The 18,183-nt window shown below is 39.0% G+C and overlaps 1 protein-coding gene across 2 annotated transcripts in view; it reads right to left on the bottom strand.

Annotated features, from left to right (window-relative positions):
- The window catches only part of LOC126106503 (uncharacterized), a 154,187-nt gene that overhangs the window by 46,248 nt on the left and 89,756 nt on the right, over positions 1 to 18,183 (bottom strand). For both annotated transcript variants that reach the window (XM_049912820.1, XM_049912821.1), the window contains 2 exons: positions 14,038 to 14,223; positions 10,152 to 10,511 (listed from right to left, as the gene is read on the bottom strand). In XM_049912820.1, the coding sequence (XP_049768777.1) occupies positions 10,152 to 10,511; positions 14,038 to 14,223 (546 nt within the window). The remainder of the gene's footprint in view (positions 1 to 10,151; positions 10,512 to 14,037; positions 14,224 to 18,183) is intronic.

Here is an 18,183-nt window from a genome sequence, read left to right as displayed (position 1 = left end):
CAAAATGGTCTGCTAATGTGGAGTTTATTACCTGTGTGTCACAATAGCATGTAGGAATATTTGTTATTAATTCTGGAGATGGACTGGTTAGTGAATTTCATCACAATTTCTAAAATTGATTCCAAACTGAACAACCCTCTCAGTAGCACAAGGTGCATGATCCTGCATGACTGCTTCTCTATTTTCCACAGGTTTTTGAATTTCATCTTTAAAAACAACAAAATTTTTGGCTCCACCTAATGATGTGAGTAGCATCTTTCCATATTGAGCAGCATGAACTAATTCTCCTGGAGTATAGGCACAAGTTGGCATATTCAATTTAAATTCTTTTCTATGTAGTTTATCATAGTAACATGATTCACAAAAAAGAATGAAGTGCTTTACTTTAAATTTGGAATCAAACCACTGACAGCCATTTTCTTCAAATTCTTGAAGTTTACATGTCCCAGCCACTTGTGTCATCACTGAGCTAAATCAGATGATAGACAATTTGATTGTTCAGTATTTTTCATAGAAGATAACATTCTGCAATACTGATTTTTCAGCTTTTATACAAGATGGCATTGGCCTCTCACTACATACCACAACACTATTGTTGTTTAACTCCTTTATTGCCACTTGCTTTATTGCTGAAAAAAGATTTCTCTTCAAACCAGGTATGTATAATGCATCCTCCAGTGTGCATGGTTTCCATGCATCATTTACTAATGTATTTCACTTGAGTGACCCAGTACCTTTGGCAGAGACAACTGAACTATCTTCTCTCTGGAAAGAAACTTCAAATCTCCCCATGAAGTTAAATACTGAAACCCACACCTTGTGCGAAGGTGCATGTTTTGACACAGCATTGTTATCACAATTAGTAGCCAATATGTGATGTTTAATCTGTGGAATCTGTGGAAATAAGATTGTCTGACAACGAGACTCTCATCAATCGAGATAGCGGTTATCAGCTGAACTCTGCTCGGAATCCTGTTATAGAGAAACTTCGTAGTCGACGTAGTTATCTGCATAAAGATGGAAATCGACTTAACACCGATACGCCAGGCTTTCGCAGTGGAGGGCACGAGGCGCAGTGCACGGAGCCGTTATGAACACGACGCTGAGCAGCGCGTGCGCAATGTCACCTCAGAAGGCTTTAAATAGCGGAACTCAGTGCGTACTCACCAGTACTACTACAGTGGCATTCACCTGAAGATGGCCAGAAGACTCTGCACAGAAATATCGTGGCAGGAAGTTACTGACATCCGGCAGTTCTCCCGTGTTTTTATGGAACAGTAGCCAATATGTTTCTAATCTCTGCACTCAAAGCTTAATGTTTACTTTCTTGACATTCTCTTGACAATTTAAAAAGTCTTCTGATAATGACATTACTCATTACAACAATAGCACTCAACATTTTTCTTGTTCACAGAATATTTGCTTAAACTGTTTTGCAAACACTAACTTTAATCATTTTGTGGTTAACCTTGAAAACAGCAAATGCTGTTGCTGTTTCTTCAGTTTGCGACAAATGATTCTCTACTTTCAGTATCCCTGCTGTCAAGTTATTGAAGTCTGCTTGCTTTCATCACAGAAGTCCCAAGCAGTAAGAAAAGAAACATACTTTGCCGGAGGTCCACTGAAAACTTTGGAATTCTTGTCTCTGAACTACCACTGGTTCACCAACATCTGCAAGAGACTATGCCAATACTTCAACTTTACTAATTTGCTGTACAATACTATTATAGTGCAACATTTTATATTGAAGAATTGTTGTTTCAATGTTACTTTACTTATTGCAGATCAATGTTCATGAATTTTCTTGAGGAGATTCCATACACCATTTGCTGCAGCAACATGAAAGCACAGTTTGCCGCTGGTCAAATTCCATATCAGACAAACTACAAGGCATAGCTTTTGCATTAAGCTCATCCCACAAGTTCTGTGCATCTGTTCCTTTACCTGGCCTCCCTTTACTTCTGCAATAACATCCAGCAATTTCTCAGCATGAAAGATAATTTCCATTTGATATTTCTCCAGTTGAAAGTTACCTCCATCGAATTTCTGGATGCTGATAACATTCAATCCATCTTTTACCTTGTCACTTGCCAAGAGAAACACCCACAGGATGTAACTGAATGTTCTTGGGAGACTTCATGGGTGTTATGGGTGCGTGGAAAAAGAAAAAAAGGCATTACCCCAGTTAATAAACACATTTCACTCGGACCATAACCTCTTGGGCAGACTGTAACCAAGTTTTACAGTTTGGGATGAATAAGTTTTATTACCTGAATTAAAATTCTATTAACAATGATAATAAAGGAATGATAGATCACGCGTTTGTCAGAATATACAAAAAACATTGGAAGCACTCATACGATATTGTCCTTCTCTACATAGACATTATAAAATAATCAGCACAAGCAGCCATACTAAACACTATTTTGATTTCCATAGGTACACAGAAGCTTTCATGCTTGAGTATTTACTCCTTTCTGCACTAGGGTGAATTTTGTATGGTTACTATGCAAGTCCTGTCTTGTTCTGCTATTATAGCCATGGTATGCACTACTGAATCTGAAGATATATTGAGATTTATTTGTTGTGGAACCTACAGCATATATTATGTAACAGTAGAACATTATGCAGAGAATCAGTAAATAGCAGGCTGCTTGATATTTTATTCTTGTATATAAGCTTATTTCAGCTTTATTGCCTTCATCAGTAGATCTGCAAACAATCACATTTATTTATGTTTTATATAATACATAATTTGGAAACGTTTTATACACTGGTTGTTGTACTCACATCCTGACATTGTAAACAGACATATGTCAACTTTCAGTAAACTGCTGCTGCTATCTGTAGTTGTTGAATGTAATGCTTTTTTTAATAATGTTTTAAAGTTGTCTGATGATTTGATGTTGCAAGTATATTACAATATGTTTTTTATTATTCTCGCAACTGTAGAAATTCAACTTGGACAGTTATGTGTTTACTCAAAAGCATTATGTTGTTGTGGGTCATGTATCTATGAAACTGTTATTGACTTGTTTGTAATGTCTGGAGTTTCGGTTATCTTTTACCCCTAGATAAAATTTCTATAATTTTTTTAAACAACGGAAAATTCAGGATGGAATGTAACAGTATTAGAGAAGGAAAGTTGCTACTCACCATGTAGCGGAGATGCTGAGTCGTGATAGGCACAACAAAAAGATTCACACGATGTATTGCTGACAAAGGCCTTAATGGCCAAAAGCTATAACACACACACACACACACACACACACACACACACACACTCACACACACACACACACGTCTGCAGTCTCAAGACAACAGTGTGGTTTCAGTTGTCCAAGACTGCAGACGTGTGTGCAAGTTGCATTTGCATTTGTAGGTGTGTGTGTGTGTGTGTGTGTGTGTGTGTGTGTGTGTGTGTGTGTGTTTTGCTGACAAAGGCCTTAATGGCCAAAAGCTATAATTGTGTGAATCTTTTTGTTGTGCCTATCGCGACACAGCATCTCCACTATATGGTGAGTAGCAACTTCCCTTCTCTAATATTGTTATTAGTGCATGTGTATATTTAAAATTACTCCAAAATATTCATGACTGGACCTTTCGGGATCCTGTGCAGGATTTGTAGTTCATTTTTAATGTTGTCTTCTGATCAATGAAAATTCTTTTTGCCAGAAGCTGATTATTTCAAATTATTATACTGCCGAACTCAACTACAATGCATGGAAATATCCAAAGTAAGCATCACTGTTGCCATAGTTGTGTGGATGTGATGCACTTATGAGTAAGGCAAATGTGGAATTGGAATGAAGTTTTTTTTGCTAGGTTTAAGATATGGCAAGACCAGATTAATTTGTTGTCAATGTAAGCACCCAAAAGCTTAGTGGAGTCCACCTGCTGTATTTGTTGTCCATTGCATTTAACCAGAGTGAAAAATGCTCCTATCATAGCACAAAGAAGGAGTTGGGGATGTAAAAGAAGGGAACTAGGTTTTTTTTATCTTATCTGGCAGTTTCAAAAACATTTAAATCAAAACATCTTACATATTCATACTTTTTTTTTTACTTTTTAGTATCAGTGCCTATGCCATGTAATATAATGCATCATGTCAAGTGAAATAATGTGATACATAATGTCATGTCATACAACTTGACACAGTCTATCATGTAATCCAACATGATATTCGTCATGTCATGCAATATGACACAAGGTCCATTAAAGTTTAGGAACCATACATCTCCATTCTAGTGTACTTCCTACTATAGATTCACCCCACTCTCAGATACTTTCTCTTGCATCCCACTCTCCAGAAGCACATAAATTTGTGTCTATTTATTCTTACACCCCTCACTATACATACAACAGGGGGCCTCTCTATACATACAACAGGGGGCGGATTTGGGGAAGGACTGGTCTCCTCTGGGGAAAAAAAATCATCTCTCCCCACCATCACACATAGTTCAAAAACCTGTTTTGTTGTCCCCCCAGGATAGCTATTACATGTATGCTCTTCAGCCATATGATATTATATATTGTTACTTCTAGATTTTGGGCACAGGATCAGGGACTTTAGCCTTTAATTTGTAAGATGCAGGTGTGTCAACATACTGCAGCTAGGGGCAAGAGGGGGGGGGGGGGGGGGGGGGAGTAGGAGAGGGGCGGTGAAATAGGATTAACTCACAAAAAGCATGATATGTCAATTGTTTTGATTCAGTTTTTTTTCCTACGATAAGAGCATTTTTAATTTCGGTTTCCAACTTCTACTCTACCGTAACTTGTACACTAGACCACCACAGAAACCATATTGTTTACATCATAGCAATGGATAAAGCTTTCACAAAACAACAGGATGACCATTCATTACATTTATTTGTCTATCTTGTTACAAAATTTGAACCAATTCTCAAAAGTATAGAATACAGAAGTGGAATGCACAGACACACACAGGGTGTATACGGGGACAAGGAAAAAAAATCCCGGATTATTCCCGGATTTCTCCCGGATATCCCGTTTAAAAAATATGCTTTTCCCCGGCGAAAATACACTTTTTCTGTGCTAAGTGACAGTAGGTTTTCCGTAGATTTTCCCTCGGAACTGTAAAACTTATCAATCCTTTGAATGGTTAACGTTTTATACAATCACGTAGAACTTCCCGGAAAAAAAAAAGATGGGGCAGAGAAGTTTTGGAGAGACTTTTGATTAAAAAAAGGAGAGAAGTTTTGGAAAGACCTTTGATTTGCAGCAACATATACGCTGCATATTTTCGTATTACGAAAGTATAAATTCGAATTGCACCAAACACAGCGCGTTAGTTTCCGGAGCGTTGAAACCGAGGTTGCGATGTCCTTTTGTAAGCGAGTCATATCTCAAGCCATGAGATCTCGCCAGCCGATGACAGCAGCTATTCAAAGCATAGGACACCTGTTATAGTCAGCCAATAGCAAGATCACTGGTTACATAGCGCGAACACGCATGAGGAAAAGTTAACGGTTTACATTAATGTACACAGTACCGTATATCTACAAGAAAAGCTAAGCTTTCACACATAATTTTGGTCTCTAAGATTAACACGCCACAACAGAAGCTACGCTTTCACATGTAATATTGATTTTTTTTGCGCGTGTTATACTTTAAGATGCATCACACAAATGTGCCAGTAAATTTAAAATTCTGACGTAAATGTCTCGGCTCGAAATTCTTGTAAGTGGCTGGTCCTCAAACTGTTCAGTTTCGAACGCTCTGTGATTTAGATATCCATCCCACTTTCTCACACGTAACAAAATTCATGTTGCGTAAAAAGAAATTTTCTTTGAAAGTAACACTTTTCTAACCACCTTTCGCAATACTATCCGGAGACTGTTAGAAATATGTTCGATTTACCAGTTGCCAGAGAACGCCAGGAAACAGGCATTATTGTGCGTGTGCAACTGTAGTGGTGTAGGAAGTCCGCATGTTCGTGTGTATAAAGCACTAAGAGAGCTTACATTACACCATAAAAGAAACAGAGCATCAGAGGATACTCCAAAGAGCATCGGAATTTCGTAAACCACACTAAAATGCATAATTCGGCTTGAAGTGCAAATTGGCTTTTTCCAGTTCACAATGAAGCAGGTCCCATCTGATATTAAGCTTTCCAGTGTGGTTTTTGGGATGTAAATTAATGCCATATATGGCAGAAGATGATAACGTTCACTTGAAATTCAGCGAACAGTTGGAACTAGGCAATACTATAAAATGAAACACTTCGTTTCAAATAAAATGATTGCCTCAGCGGAAAGATTAATAAAGCCAAATTTCTTTAGCAAACTTGCAAAAATGACTTCACTGTTCTGCAAGGCGATTAATGCTTGACTGCTACTAACTTGGAAATAAAATAAAATCAGAAAACAAATTAATAATATATTTTTGCCCTCCGTAATTATGTGAATGTATTTTAATTCACTTGATAGCTCCCGGCCACAGAAATCCGTTTGTTTTCACATGACGTGGGAGCTGTACACGAAGAGAAGCAGCGAAATCACTTAACGTAAACACGGGTCAGTGGAGATAAACCCCCTCCCCACTACAACCCAGACACCTCTGCCGGCCGAAGTGGCCGTGCGGTTAAAGGCGCTGCAGTCTGGAACCGCAAGACCGCTACGGTCGCAGGTTCGAATCCTCCCTCAGGCGTGGATGTTTGTGATGTCCTTAGGTTAGTTAGGTTTAACTAGTTCTAAGTTCTAGGGGACTAATGACCTCAGCAGTTGAGTCCCATAGTGCTCAGAGCCATTTGAACCAGACAACTCTGTGCAAGCGTGAATCTGGCAGCTAGGGCGCGGGAGAAAAATTTTTCTCATTTGCATCTGGCTGCTTACCGATACAGCTAACAGCCAAACTTCAAGTAGCGGGAGAAGGTACTGCTTATACGCGAGTCAAATGCGCTTGCGCTGGCAATTAGTCAAACGAACCTAACGTGAACAGTTGTGACGTCATGCTCATAGCAAGCAGTTTATTATTACGAAGAATTACAGTCTGTGCCCTACGGACGTTGAAATATTTTTGCTATTTGCAGACGCTTGTGCGTGCACGGTGTTTTGTTGTTGTAAATTGCTCATTTCCTTTGCCACTAAAGTTTTATTTCTTTCCCTCTCGTTTATATTTTATTGCTGTAGTATCATTCTCCAGTAGCAGGATACAATAACATTCTTTGCTAGAGAATCAATTCTGCAGTCAAAATTGCAAAAAATTAACTGAAAACTAAAACAATGAAAAATTCCCGGAATTCCGAAAAATTCCCGGGTTTCTTCCAGTTTTCTCCCGGATGAAAAAATTCCCGGGTTTTTCCCAGATTTCCCGGTTGTCCCGGGTCGTATACACCCTGACACACCAAAAGTGTTTTTTGCACATAAAATTTGAATAAAGCTAGGTTTTTGGAAAGAAAGTTTTCAATCTTATTGTAAAAATGCATTGATTATTTATCAAACTCACTCTAAACTGATTCTGCTCATTCAGTTTATGTAAGAACGAATTTTACATGCCACATTTACCCCCACATTAAACCATCATAACTCAACAACAGATGAAGATTAGTGGATAAAAAAGGTCCATTTTGACTGTCCATTAATCTACACTGACACAAAGTTTGAACCATAGAAGTTTAAAGATAGAAGTGGTGTGCATGAAAAATCACTCAGAAAAACAAGTTTTGTGCATGTTTTTGCACAAAAAATCTGAACAGTGTACGTACAAATTTCAGTCCAATTAAAATCTTTTGCAGAAGGAATTAATCAGTTCGAACAATATGTCTGGGTGCCACCTCCAATTTATTGTTCAAGTCTTGCGTAATATACTGTAACATAAGCTAGCTGCAGTAAGACAATGTACAAATGGCTACTGATCCCGGGCGAACCAAGAACGTTCTACCCAAATAGCTCAAATAGGAACTGAGCACCAAGACCTCCCCAAAACATGATTCTGTGCATGGGTGTTTTAGGTATCTTTGTTACAGCACTTCCACGTTGTAACGATATTTATTTCCCACTGTTCTTTTTGTGTACATGAAATTGCAGATATCAAGTTTTTTTAACATTCACAAAGAGTCCATTACCACTAAATCAATAGGGGATATCATCAAAAACACTGTTCACTTCCAGGTTTTTCCATTTTGTTTTATTCACTAAGAGAGAAGTATTGTTTGCAAAGAGGATTAACTTGATTACTGTAGTGGAACACAGTGAGAGGACATTTGACACTTCTTGCAGCAATTTAATAGAAATCATTCAAATGATTTATGAAATGTATGCCTAAAAATTTCTAACAACTTTTTATGTGTTAATGCCTCTTTATTCAGTGAGTACTACACTTTTAAACATAGCTGTCCTTCAGCAGCTATATATACGTTTCAGTATACGAATCACACAGCTAACGGTTTGCAAATGACTGTTTCATACATTGACCTAGGTTGAAGGATGTCTTCATCAGAATGAAACTTCAAGACACCCTATAAAAATACATCGAAAGTTAAGTTTGACAAAAATATTAACCGAGATGACAATTGTCATGGTATACAAAGCTTAGTAACATCAAGTTACAAAGCAAGAAATATCATACTTGCTAATTCAGTGCATCCTCATTCCCAAGAAAAAGCATTTTTCCATTCAGCCATTCATTGTGCATTTTCTATATCTTTGTCATTTGACAACCAAATGAAGAGATGAATTTAAGAAAAACTATTGCAGTTAATAATGGCTATGATCTCTCATTAGTTGAAAAGATCTTCAAAGTTAAAACTGATGCTTAAGTGACCACTTTAGATATCAGAGCTCTTTCTGACAATAGCGAGCACAAGAAAGTTTTTTCTATTCAATTTTTCAGACCTATTTCCTACGCAAAGGATGCAAAGTAACCGTTTCCAATAACAATAACTTGCAAAAAAATCTTATTCACACTCTCAAGTCCACAGTTGCTCCTATACTCAGTTCAGGAGTTTATAAAATCACTTGTAATACAATATGTGTCCCATTTATTATATAGGACAAACTGGAATATCTTTCAGTGTTAGGTATAAGCAAAATTTATGGGGAAAAATTGGCACTAATGTACATAATTCCACCATTGCTGATCATATGTTAATTTCCGGTCACAAATCAAGAAGTGTTGAAGAAATTTCCATTTTACATACAAAAACAAAGGTCACAGGCTTGACATACTCAAAGAGATGAAGGTTTTCAAGCATATTTCTAAGAACAATGGCCTCATCCTCAATGAACAGTTACAATTAAGTACCAAACATTTTTTTCACTGGCTTTAATCCACTACTCCCAGAATTTTGATTCCCTTATTTTTTACTATGTTTTGCTACCTCAAGTTACCAAACAACTTTTTCTTCAAATCTCATTTTGGATTGCCCAGTTGTTTGTATAAATATTCTATAATATCCTGTGTTTTATGTAATGGTAATTTTTGTATAGCCTAACATATGGCTCTGTTAATACTTCATTTGATCAACTTTTTTTCTATTTGCTAAAGTACATTACACTCACTTCCTTTGTATTTTGTTGTTTTACTCATTTGCTTCTGTTGTAATATCTCAAATGGGCACATGTCACTGTCCACGCCTGACAGGCAGTGCAACATGTATTGTTTTCACGGCAGCAATGTAAGCCACTGGGCCAGTCAGTCTGATGTTCCTAGCAAGGCATAAGTACCAAAGGTTTGAAAGTGCTGAATCTTAATTTTTGACTTGAGCATATCTGCTCAAAACTTTTGACTATTTCTTTCTAAAAATGTAACTTTACATAAGTAACCCTTGTATGCCATGACAATGATCATCTTGGTTAATACTTTTGTCAGACTTAATTTTCTAAAACTTTCATTCTGATGAAGATATCGTTAGAGGTGTCACAACTTAGGTCAATGTACGAAACAGTTATTTGCAATTGGTTGGCTGTGTGACTCAGTGAGTAGTGATATTAATATTCATACTCCCTCTTCAATTCTCCAACAATTTAGTTCCCACTGCATCTCTTTTGCACACAGAATTTTCCCATTATTAATGCAAAATCGATGTCTGTTACTTTTTAAATGGTACCAATGTAAAAAGCTCCTTCAATGACTCTTTTCCACGATTTTTACAAAGTCTGAAACCTTGTGATAATAACAGACAAACTTACTTTGCTGTATCTGAGGTAAAGTGCAGTGGGTTCCCTGACAACACCAGCTCCTGTAGTTCTCGATTATCTCTGAAGATACCCATGGGCAGGCTCCTGATCTTATTGTAGGCTAGGTTCAGCCTCTGGACACTTTTCAAGTGCATGAACACATCTTGTTCCAGTGAACTGATGCCATTGCGGTCCAAAATAACATCCTCAAGCTTGCTAGCATCCTGGAAGACATCACGGTCCAGAGATCTCAAGTAATGATTTCGTCGAACCAACAGATGCTTCATGTCACGGGTGTAGTGAAAAAGGTCCCTTGGCAGTGAAATGAGCATTGTGTCTGTCATGTTTATGTACTCTAGATGTGGAACGTACCTGTAGGAAGAAAATTTGGCTTTATTCATAACAAAAGACTGTAAATTTACATTTACATCTCCTACTAAATAATAAGCACATATTCTGACCCACTGACTAATCTTAGAAGACATACTGATGCAGGGGAAACCTAAATGCATAGCATTCGTAGATAAAAGAAAGCTTTTGAAAATGTTCAGTGGAATACTGTCCTTGACATCCAGAAGGTAGCTAAATAAAATACCTGGAGTGAAGAGGCATGCCCACTATTACTTACATTCTGTGGTACTCACAATATTACAAAGAGTTTACGTAGCAAAATAGTTTACAAACTTTCTTGACAAAAGAAGAATCTTTGCTGAAATACATCATTCTTTTGTAAATGATGAGTCCTAAAATAAATTTTTCTAATTATTGCCAGATTTTGCAATTAATAATAGGAATAGGATGCTCAAAATGATTTACAGGATGTGCACGACAGTGACCTACTACATTATGCACATCGAATTGCACACAACAGAGATTACAGTGATTTCAAGGGAAGAAGTGGATGGTTGCATAACTTCAAACAATGCTACATAATTGGAAGGCATAAGGTAACAAAATTTCAAATGAAGCACCAACTTGGCAATGCACAGTGAACTGTGGAATCAGCATGAAAATTTGCAGATGAGATATACAAAATTATCCCACCTTTTAGTAAGGCATTTGCTTTCAACTCTGACCAATCCTGATTTGAAGAGGAAATCAATATGAAAGGAACATTGGAAATCACAAATCGCAAGAGAGTTGTATTTAAGATGAAATTACAATGAAATGAATACCCCTAGCTGCATACAGGCATTGATATAAGTCAACGGGGACAGTTGAAAATGTGTGCCCCAACCGAGGCTCGAACCTGGGATGGGGTCTCACAGGAGGTGTGCCAGATATAAGTACCCGCAGTCGCACTATCCTCTGTGTCCTCAGTGGCACAGATGGACAGAGCATCTGCCATGTAAGCAGGAGATCCTGGGTTCGAGTCCCGGTCGGGGCACACATTTTCAACTGTCCCCGTTGACTTATATTAACGCCTGTATGCAGCTAGGGGTACTCATTTCATTGTAATTTCATTCTAACAAGCTGCATGGTCACCAATGGTATCTGTTCTTTCGGACATGTCCGAAAGAACAGATACCATCCTCATATACAGGGTGTTACAAAAAGGTACGGCCGAACTTTCAGGAAACATTCCTCACACACAAATAAAGAAAAGATGTTATGTGGACATGTGTCCGGAAATGCTTAATTTCCATGTTTGAGCTCATTTTAGTTTTGTCAGTATGTACTGTACTTCCTCGATTCACTGCCAGTTGGCGAAATTGAAGGAATGTAATGTTGACTTCGGTGCTTGTGTTGACATGCGACTCATTGCTCTACAGTACTAGCATCAAGCACATCAGTACGTAGCATCACAGGTTAATGTTCATCATGAACGTGGTTTTGCAGTCAGTGCAATGTTTACAAATGTGGAGTTGGTAGATGCCCATTTGATGTGTGGATTAGCACGGGGCAATAGCCGTGGCGTGGTACGTTTGTATTGACACAGATTTCCAGAACAAAGGTGTCCCGACAGGAAGACATTCGAAGCAATTGATCGGCGTCTTAGGGAGCACGGAACATTCCAGCCTACGACTCGCGACTGGGGAAGACCTAGAACGACGAGGACACCTGCAATGGACGAGGCAATTCTTCGTGCAGTTGACGATAACCCTAATGTCAGCGTCAGAGAAGTTGCTGCTGTACAAGGTAACGTTGACCACGTCACTGTATGGAGAGTGCTACGGGAGAACCAGTTGTTTCTGTACCATGTACAGCGTGTGCAGGCACTGTACACTTCTGTGAATGGTTCATCCAACAATGTGTCAATCCTCATTTCAGTGCAAATGTTCTCTTTACGGATTAGGCTTCATTCCAACGTGATCAAATTGTAAATTTTCACAATTAACATGTGTGGACTGACGAGAATCCACACGCAATTGTGCAATCATGTCATCAACACAGATTTTCTATGAACGTTTGGGCAGGCATTGTTGGTGATGTCTTGATTGGGCCTCATGTTCTTCCACCTATGCTCAATGGAGCACGTTATCATGATTTCATACGGGATACTCTACCTGTGCTGATAGAACATGTGCCTTTACAAGTACGACACAACATGTGGTTCGTGCACGATGGAGCTCCTGCACATTTCAGTCGAAGTGTTCGTACGCTTCTCAACAACAGATTCGGTGACCGACGGATTGGTAGAGGTGGACGAATTCCATGGCCTCCACGCTCTCCTGACCTCAACCTTCTTGACTTTCATTTATGGGGGCATTTGAAAGCTATTGTCTACACTACTCCGGTACCAAATGTAGAGACTCTTCATGCTCGTATTGTGGACGGCTGTGATACAATACGCCATTCTCCAGGGCTGCATCAGCGCATCAGGGATTCCATGCGACGGAGGGTGGATGCATGTATCCTCGCTAACGGAGGACATTTTGAACATTTCCTGTAACAAAGTATTTGAAGTCATGCTGGTAAGTTCTATTGCTGTGTGTTTCCATTCCATGATTAATGTGATTTGAAGAGAAGTAATAAAATGAGCTCTAACATGGAAAGTAAGCGTTTCTGGATACATGTCCACATAACATATTTTCTTTCTTTGTGTGTGAGTAATTTTTCCTGAAAGTTTGGATGTACCTTTTTGTAACACCCTGTATATGTATTTAAGACCAACTAAAATCAATGCTTTAAGACACTGATATACAATGATGTCACCTGTTAATCTGAATGGTAAATTGGCCGGAAAGTTATTTATTGTTCTGCAATAAGTTGGAGGTGCTCTGCCCCCTACAATTCTTTCTTGTGTACACGATCTTGCAAAGGTGGTAGGGAATATTTACATCACAGCAACTAAGAGTGGGAACATGGGCATAAGAGAGCTATAACTATGGCATTAACACTGCTTTTGACCAATAGCTGGTCCAAATAATTTGCTTTTGCTTGATTCCTGGTCTACATATAAAAATCATACGCCTTTACAGCAAACTATTCCTCCTGAAATGTTTGCAACATTGCAATTCACACCACACGGAACCACTGTTTTTTCCATGCCTACAAAGCATATAATCACACTACATGCACTATGCCTTAAAGGATACCCAGGTCCACAATAAGCTCCATGACAGACTGTTTTGTATAAGGTTGCATGCCATCACATTCCATCAGTCGTCACCACCCCGTTACACCAATATGATTCTATATGCATTCTTGAAGAGTGGATGCCTAGCTGAACATCCTGCATGGTTCGTAGCTCCCAAAGGTCTTCGCCTTTGATCTTAGTAGTGAGAACCTTTGTGACCATTCTGGTGCAACGTTTTTCATTTGGTGTTCCTGCTTGGTTTGTTTTGAACATTTCTTGAATGAAAAGAAGCACCCATTCCAGGTCAAAACTATGCAGTTTCACCTACAGCATGTCATTTGAAAATAAGTAGGAGCATACTACAAAATAGGCACTAACCTGAATGCATCAACAGACAGCCAGTCAACTTCCTCTGACTGGATGAACACTGCAGTGACTGACAAACCCACACAAGGCGGTATTAAGCCATCCTTCAGCCCGTACATGCACACTGCTGTTGCATGCTGGACATAGCAGTCACAGCCCCAAGTCGTCTTCGGTGGAATGCTTGAAGGGTAGTGATAGCTGCAAAGCAGAGTTAGTTAGTTAGTTAGTTAGTTAGTTACATGTCCCATAGATCATTTTACATAGCAGATTCTTATCATCTGAAACAATGAGTCGTTTTACATTCACATCACAAATTAATATCTGCCCCCAAGATTTTCTGTGATTGTAAGTGCAAATATGGCTGAACTAAGTTGTTTTCGGAGTTCCAAGATGTGCTTTTTCCTATTTAAATTCTCATCAATATGGGCACCAAAAAATTTTGAATTTTCCATCCTGTTTATTATTTCCTCACCACATGTTACACTTATCACTGAGTTGTACCCCTACATGTACAGAACTGAATATTTTTTTAATTTTTTTTTAATATATATGCCTTTACAAATGTCTGCTTGTGTCTGTGTATATGCGGATGGATATGTGTCTGTGTGTGCACGAGTGTATACCTGTCCTTTTTTCCCCCTAAGGTAAGTCTTTCCGCTCCCGGGATTGGAATGACTCCTTACCCTCTCCCTTAAAACCCATATCCTTTTGTCTTTCCTTCTCCTTCCCTCTTTCCTGACGAGGCAACCGTTGGTTGCGAAAGCTAGAATTTTGTGTGTATGTTTGTGTGTCTATCGACCTGCCAGCGCTTTTGTTTGGTAAGTCTCATCATCTTTCTTTTTAAATATATTTTTCCCACGTGGAATGTTTCCCTCTATTTTTATATATATATATATATATAAAACAAAGATGATGTGACTTACCAAATGAAAGTGCTGGCAGGTCGACAGACACACAAACATACACACAAAATTCAAGCTTTCGCAACAAACTGTTGCCTCATCAGGAAAGAGGGAAGGAGAGGGAAAGACGAAAAGGATGTGGGTTTTAAGGGAGAGGGTAAGGAGTCATTCCAGTCCCGGGAGCGGAAAGACTTACCTCAGGGGGAAAAAAGGACGGGTATACACTCGCACACACACACATATCCATCCACACATATACAGTCTGTATATTCTGAAGCGTACCTGTATATGTGTGGATGGATATGTGTGTGTGTGTGCGAGTGTATACCCGTCCTTTTTTCCCCCTGAGGTAAGTCTTTCCGCTCCCGGGACTGGAATGACTCCTTACCCTCTCCCTTAAACCCACATCCTTTCGTCTTTCCTCTCCTTCCCTCTTTCCTGATGAGGCAACAGTTTGTTGCGAAAGCTTGAATTTTGTGTGTATGTTTGTGTTCGTTTGTGTGTCTGTCGACCTGCCAGCACTTTCATTTGGTAAGTCACATCATCTTTGTTTTTAGGTATATTTCTTTCCTTCGTGGAATGTTTCCTTCTATTATAACTATAACTATATATATATATATTATATATATATATATATATATATATATATATATATATACAGGGTGTTTCAAAAATGACGGTATATTTGAAACGGCAATAAAAACTAAACGAGCAGCGATAGAAATACACCGTTTGTTGCAATATGCTTGGGACAACAGTACATTTTCAGGCAGACAAACTTTCGAAATTACAGTAGTTACAATTTTCAACAACAGATGGCGCTGCGGTCTGGGAAACTCTATAGTATGATATTTTCCACATATCCACCATGCGTAGCAATAATATGGCGTAGTCTCTGAATGAAATTACCCGAAACCTTTGACAACGTGTCTGGCGGAATGGTTTCACATGCAGATGAGATGTACTGCTTCAATTGTTTCTGGATTCTGGCAGTACACCTGGTCTTTCAAGTGTTCCCACAGAAAGAAGTCACAGGGGTTCATGTCTGGCGAATAGGGAGGCCAATCCACGCCACCTCCTGTATGTTTCGGATAGCCCAAAGCAATCACACAATCATCGAAATATTCATTCAGGAAATTAAAGGCGTCGGCTGTGCGATGTGGCCGGGCACCATCTTGCATAAACCACGAGGTGTTCGCAGTGTCGTCTAAGGCAGTTTGTGCCGCCACAAATTCACGAAGAATGTCCAGATAGCGTGATGCAGTAATCGTTTCGGATCTGAAAAATGGGCCAATGATTCCTTTGGAAGAAATGGCGGCCCAGACCAGTACTTTTTGAGGATGCAGGGACGATGGGACTGCAACATGGGGCTTTTCGGTTCCCCATATGCGCCAGTTCTGTTTATTGACGAAGCCGTCCAGGTAAAAATAAGCTTCGTCAGTAAACCAAATGCTGCCCACATGCATATCGCCGTCATCAATCCTGTGCACTATATCGTTAGCGAATGTCTCTCGTGCAGCAATGGTAGCGGCGCTGAGGGGTTGCCGCGTTTGAATTTTGTACGGATAGAGGTGTAAACTCTGGCGCATGAGACGATACGTGGACGTTGGCGTCATTTGGACCGCAGCTGCAACACAGCAAACGGAACACCCGCGGCCGCTGTTGGATCACCTGCTGCACTAGCTGCGCGTTGCCCTCTGTGGTTGCCATACGCGGTCGCCCTACCTTTCCAGCATGTTCATCCGTCACGTTCCCAGTCCGTTGAAATTTTTCAAACAGATCCTTCATTGTATCGCTTTTCGATCCTTTGGTTACATTAAACCTCCGTTGAAAACTTCGTCTTGTTGCAACAACACTGTGTTCTAGGCAGTGGAATTCCAACACCAGAAAAATCCTCTGTTCTAAGGAATAAACCATGTTGTCTACAGCACACTTGCACGTTGTGAACAGCACACGCTTACAGCAGAAAGACGACGTACAGAATGGCGCACCCACAGACTGCGTTGTCTTTCATATCTTTCACATCACTTGCAGCGCCATCTGTTGTTGAAAATTGTAACTACTGTAATTTCGAAAGTTTGTCTGCCTGAAAATGTACTGTTGTCCCAAGCATATTGCAACAAACGGTGTATTTCTATCGCTGCTCGTTTAGTTTTTATTGCCGTTTCAAATGTGCCGGTCATTTTTGAAACACCCTGTGTGTCTATATATATATATATATATATATATATATATATTTTGGAGTGAGACCATTCACAGAAAACCAGTCAATGATACTTTTAAGAACATTGTTTACTATTTCTTCTGTTTCTGTATATATGCTTGGATAGATTACAATACTAGTGTCATATGCAAACAGAAGTAATTCTGCTTGTTGTATATTACATAGAAGATCATTTATGTGCATGAGGAAGAACAGTAGACCTAAACTGAGCCTTGGGGAACCCCATACATGATTTCTGCCAAATCAGAATGACGTCCTCATACTATATTGGTTGAATTACTGTGAACAACTTCCTGTACGCTTTTGGTTAGGTATGAAGTTATCTGTTGGTTAACTATACAATCAATCCAATAAAATGTCGATTTGTCTAGGAAAATACTAAAATTCATAGAGTCAAATGCCATAGATAGGCTTCAGAAAATGTGAACCGGCACTATTTTATTATTTAATGCTTGTAAAATCTGGCGTGTGAACATGCAAATGCCATTCTTAGAAGAGCAACCCTTCTGAAACTCAAACTGTGATTTGCTGATGATATTGTTGCTGCTAATGTGAGATACTATTCTGTAAAATTTTGCAAAATGATATCAGTACTGAAACAGGTTGGTAGTTATTGACATCTCTTAAAGATGGGTTTAATAATGGCATGTTCCAGTCTCTCAACAAATACCTTGAGTTAGTGTTGCATTACATCTTTTAGAGAAGACTGGGCTTATTATATGTGAAATATTGAGTAGACAAGTCCTCCTGGACACATTGTATGTTTTCTCAGATGATATGTTTCACATCATAATGCTTAGACTGAACATGATCTACTGAGCATGTAATTAACTTACTAGTATGTTAAATTTAATTTTAAAGTTAACTGTGTGATATGGAGATACAAGAGCTGCAAATCCAAAAGATGAATACAGTGGAACCTCACTTAATGAGCACCTCTCATAACGTGCAATTCACATGATGAGCAAAATGAATAAGGTTCACTTAACGATTGATGTTCCACATGACGAGTAATGATGATTGAGTGTGTGT

The sequence above is a fragment of the Schistocerca cancellata genome, chromosome 10, assembly GCF_023864275.1.
Source record: "Schistocerca cancellata isolate TAMUIC-IGC-003103 chromosome 10, iqSchCanc2.1, whole genome shotgun sequence".
Classification (NCBI taxonomy): Eukaryota; Metazoa; Arthropoda; class Insecta; order Orthoptera; family Acrididae; genus Schistocerca; species Schistocerca cancellata.
Note: the sequence above shows the minus strand (reverse complement) of the source record. Positions and strands in the feature narration are given on the sequence as shown.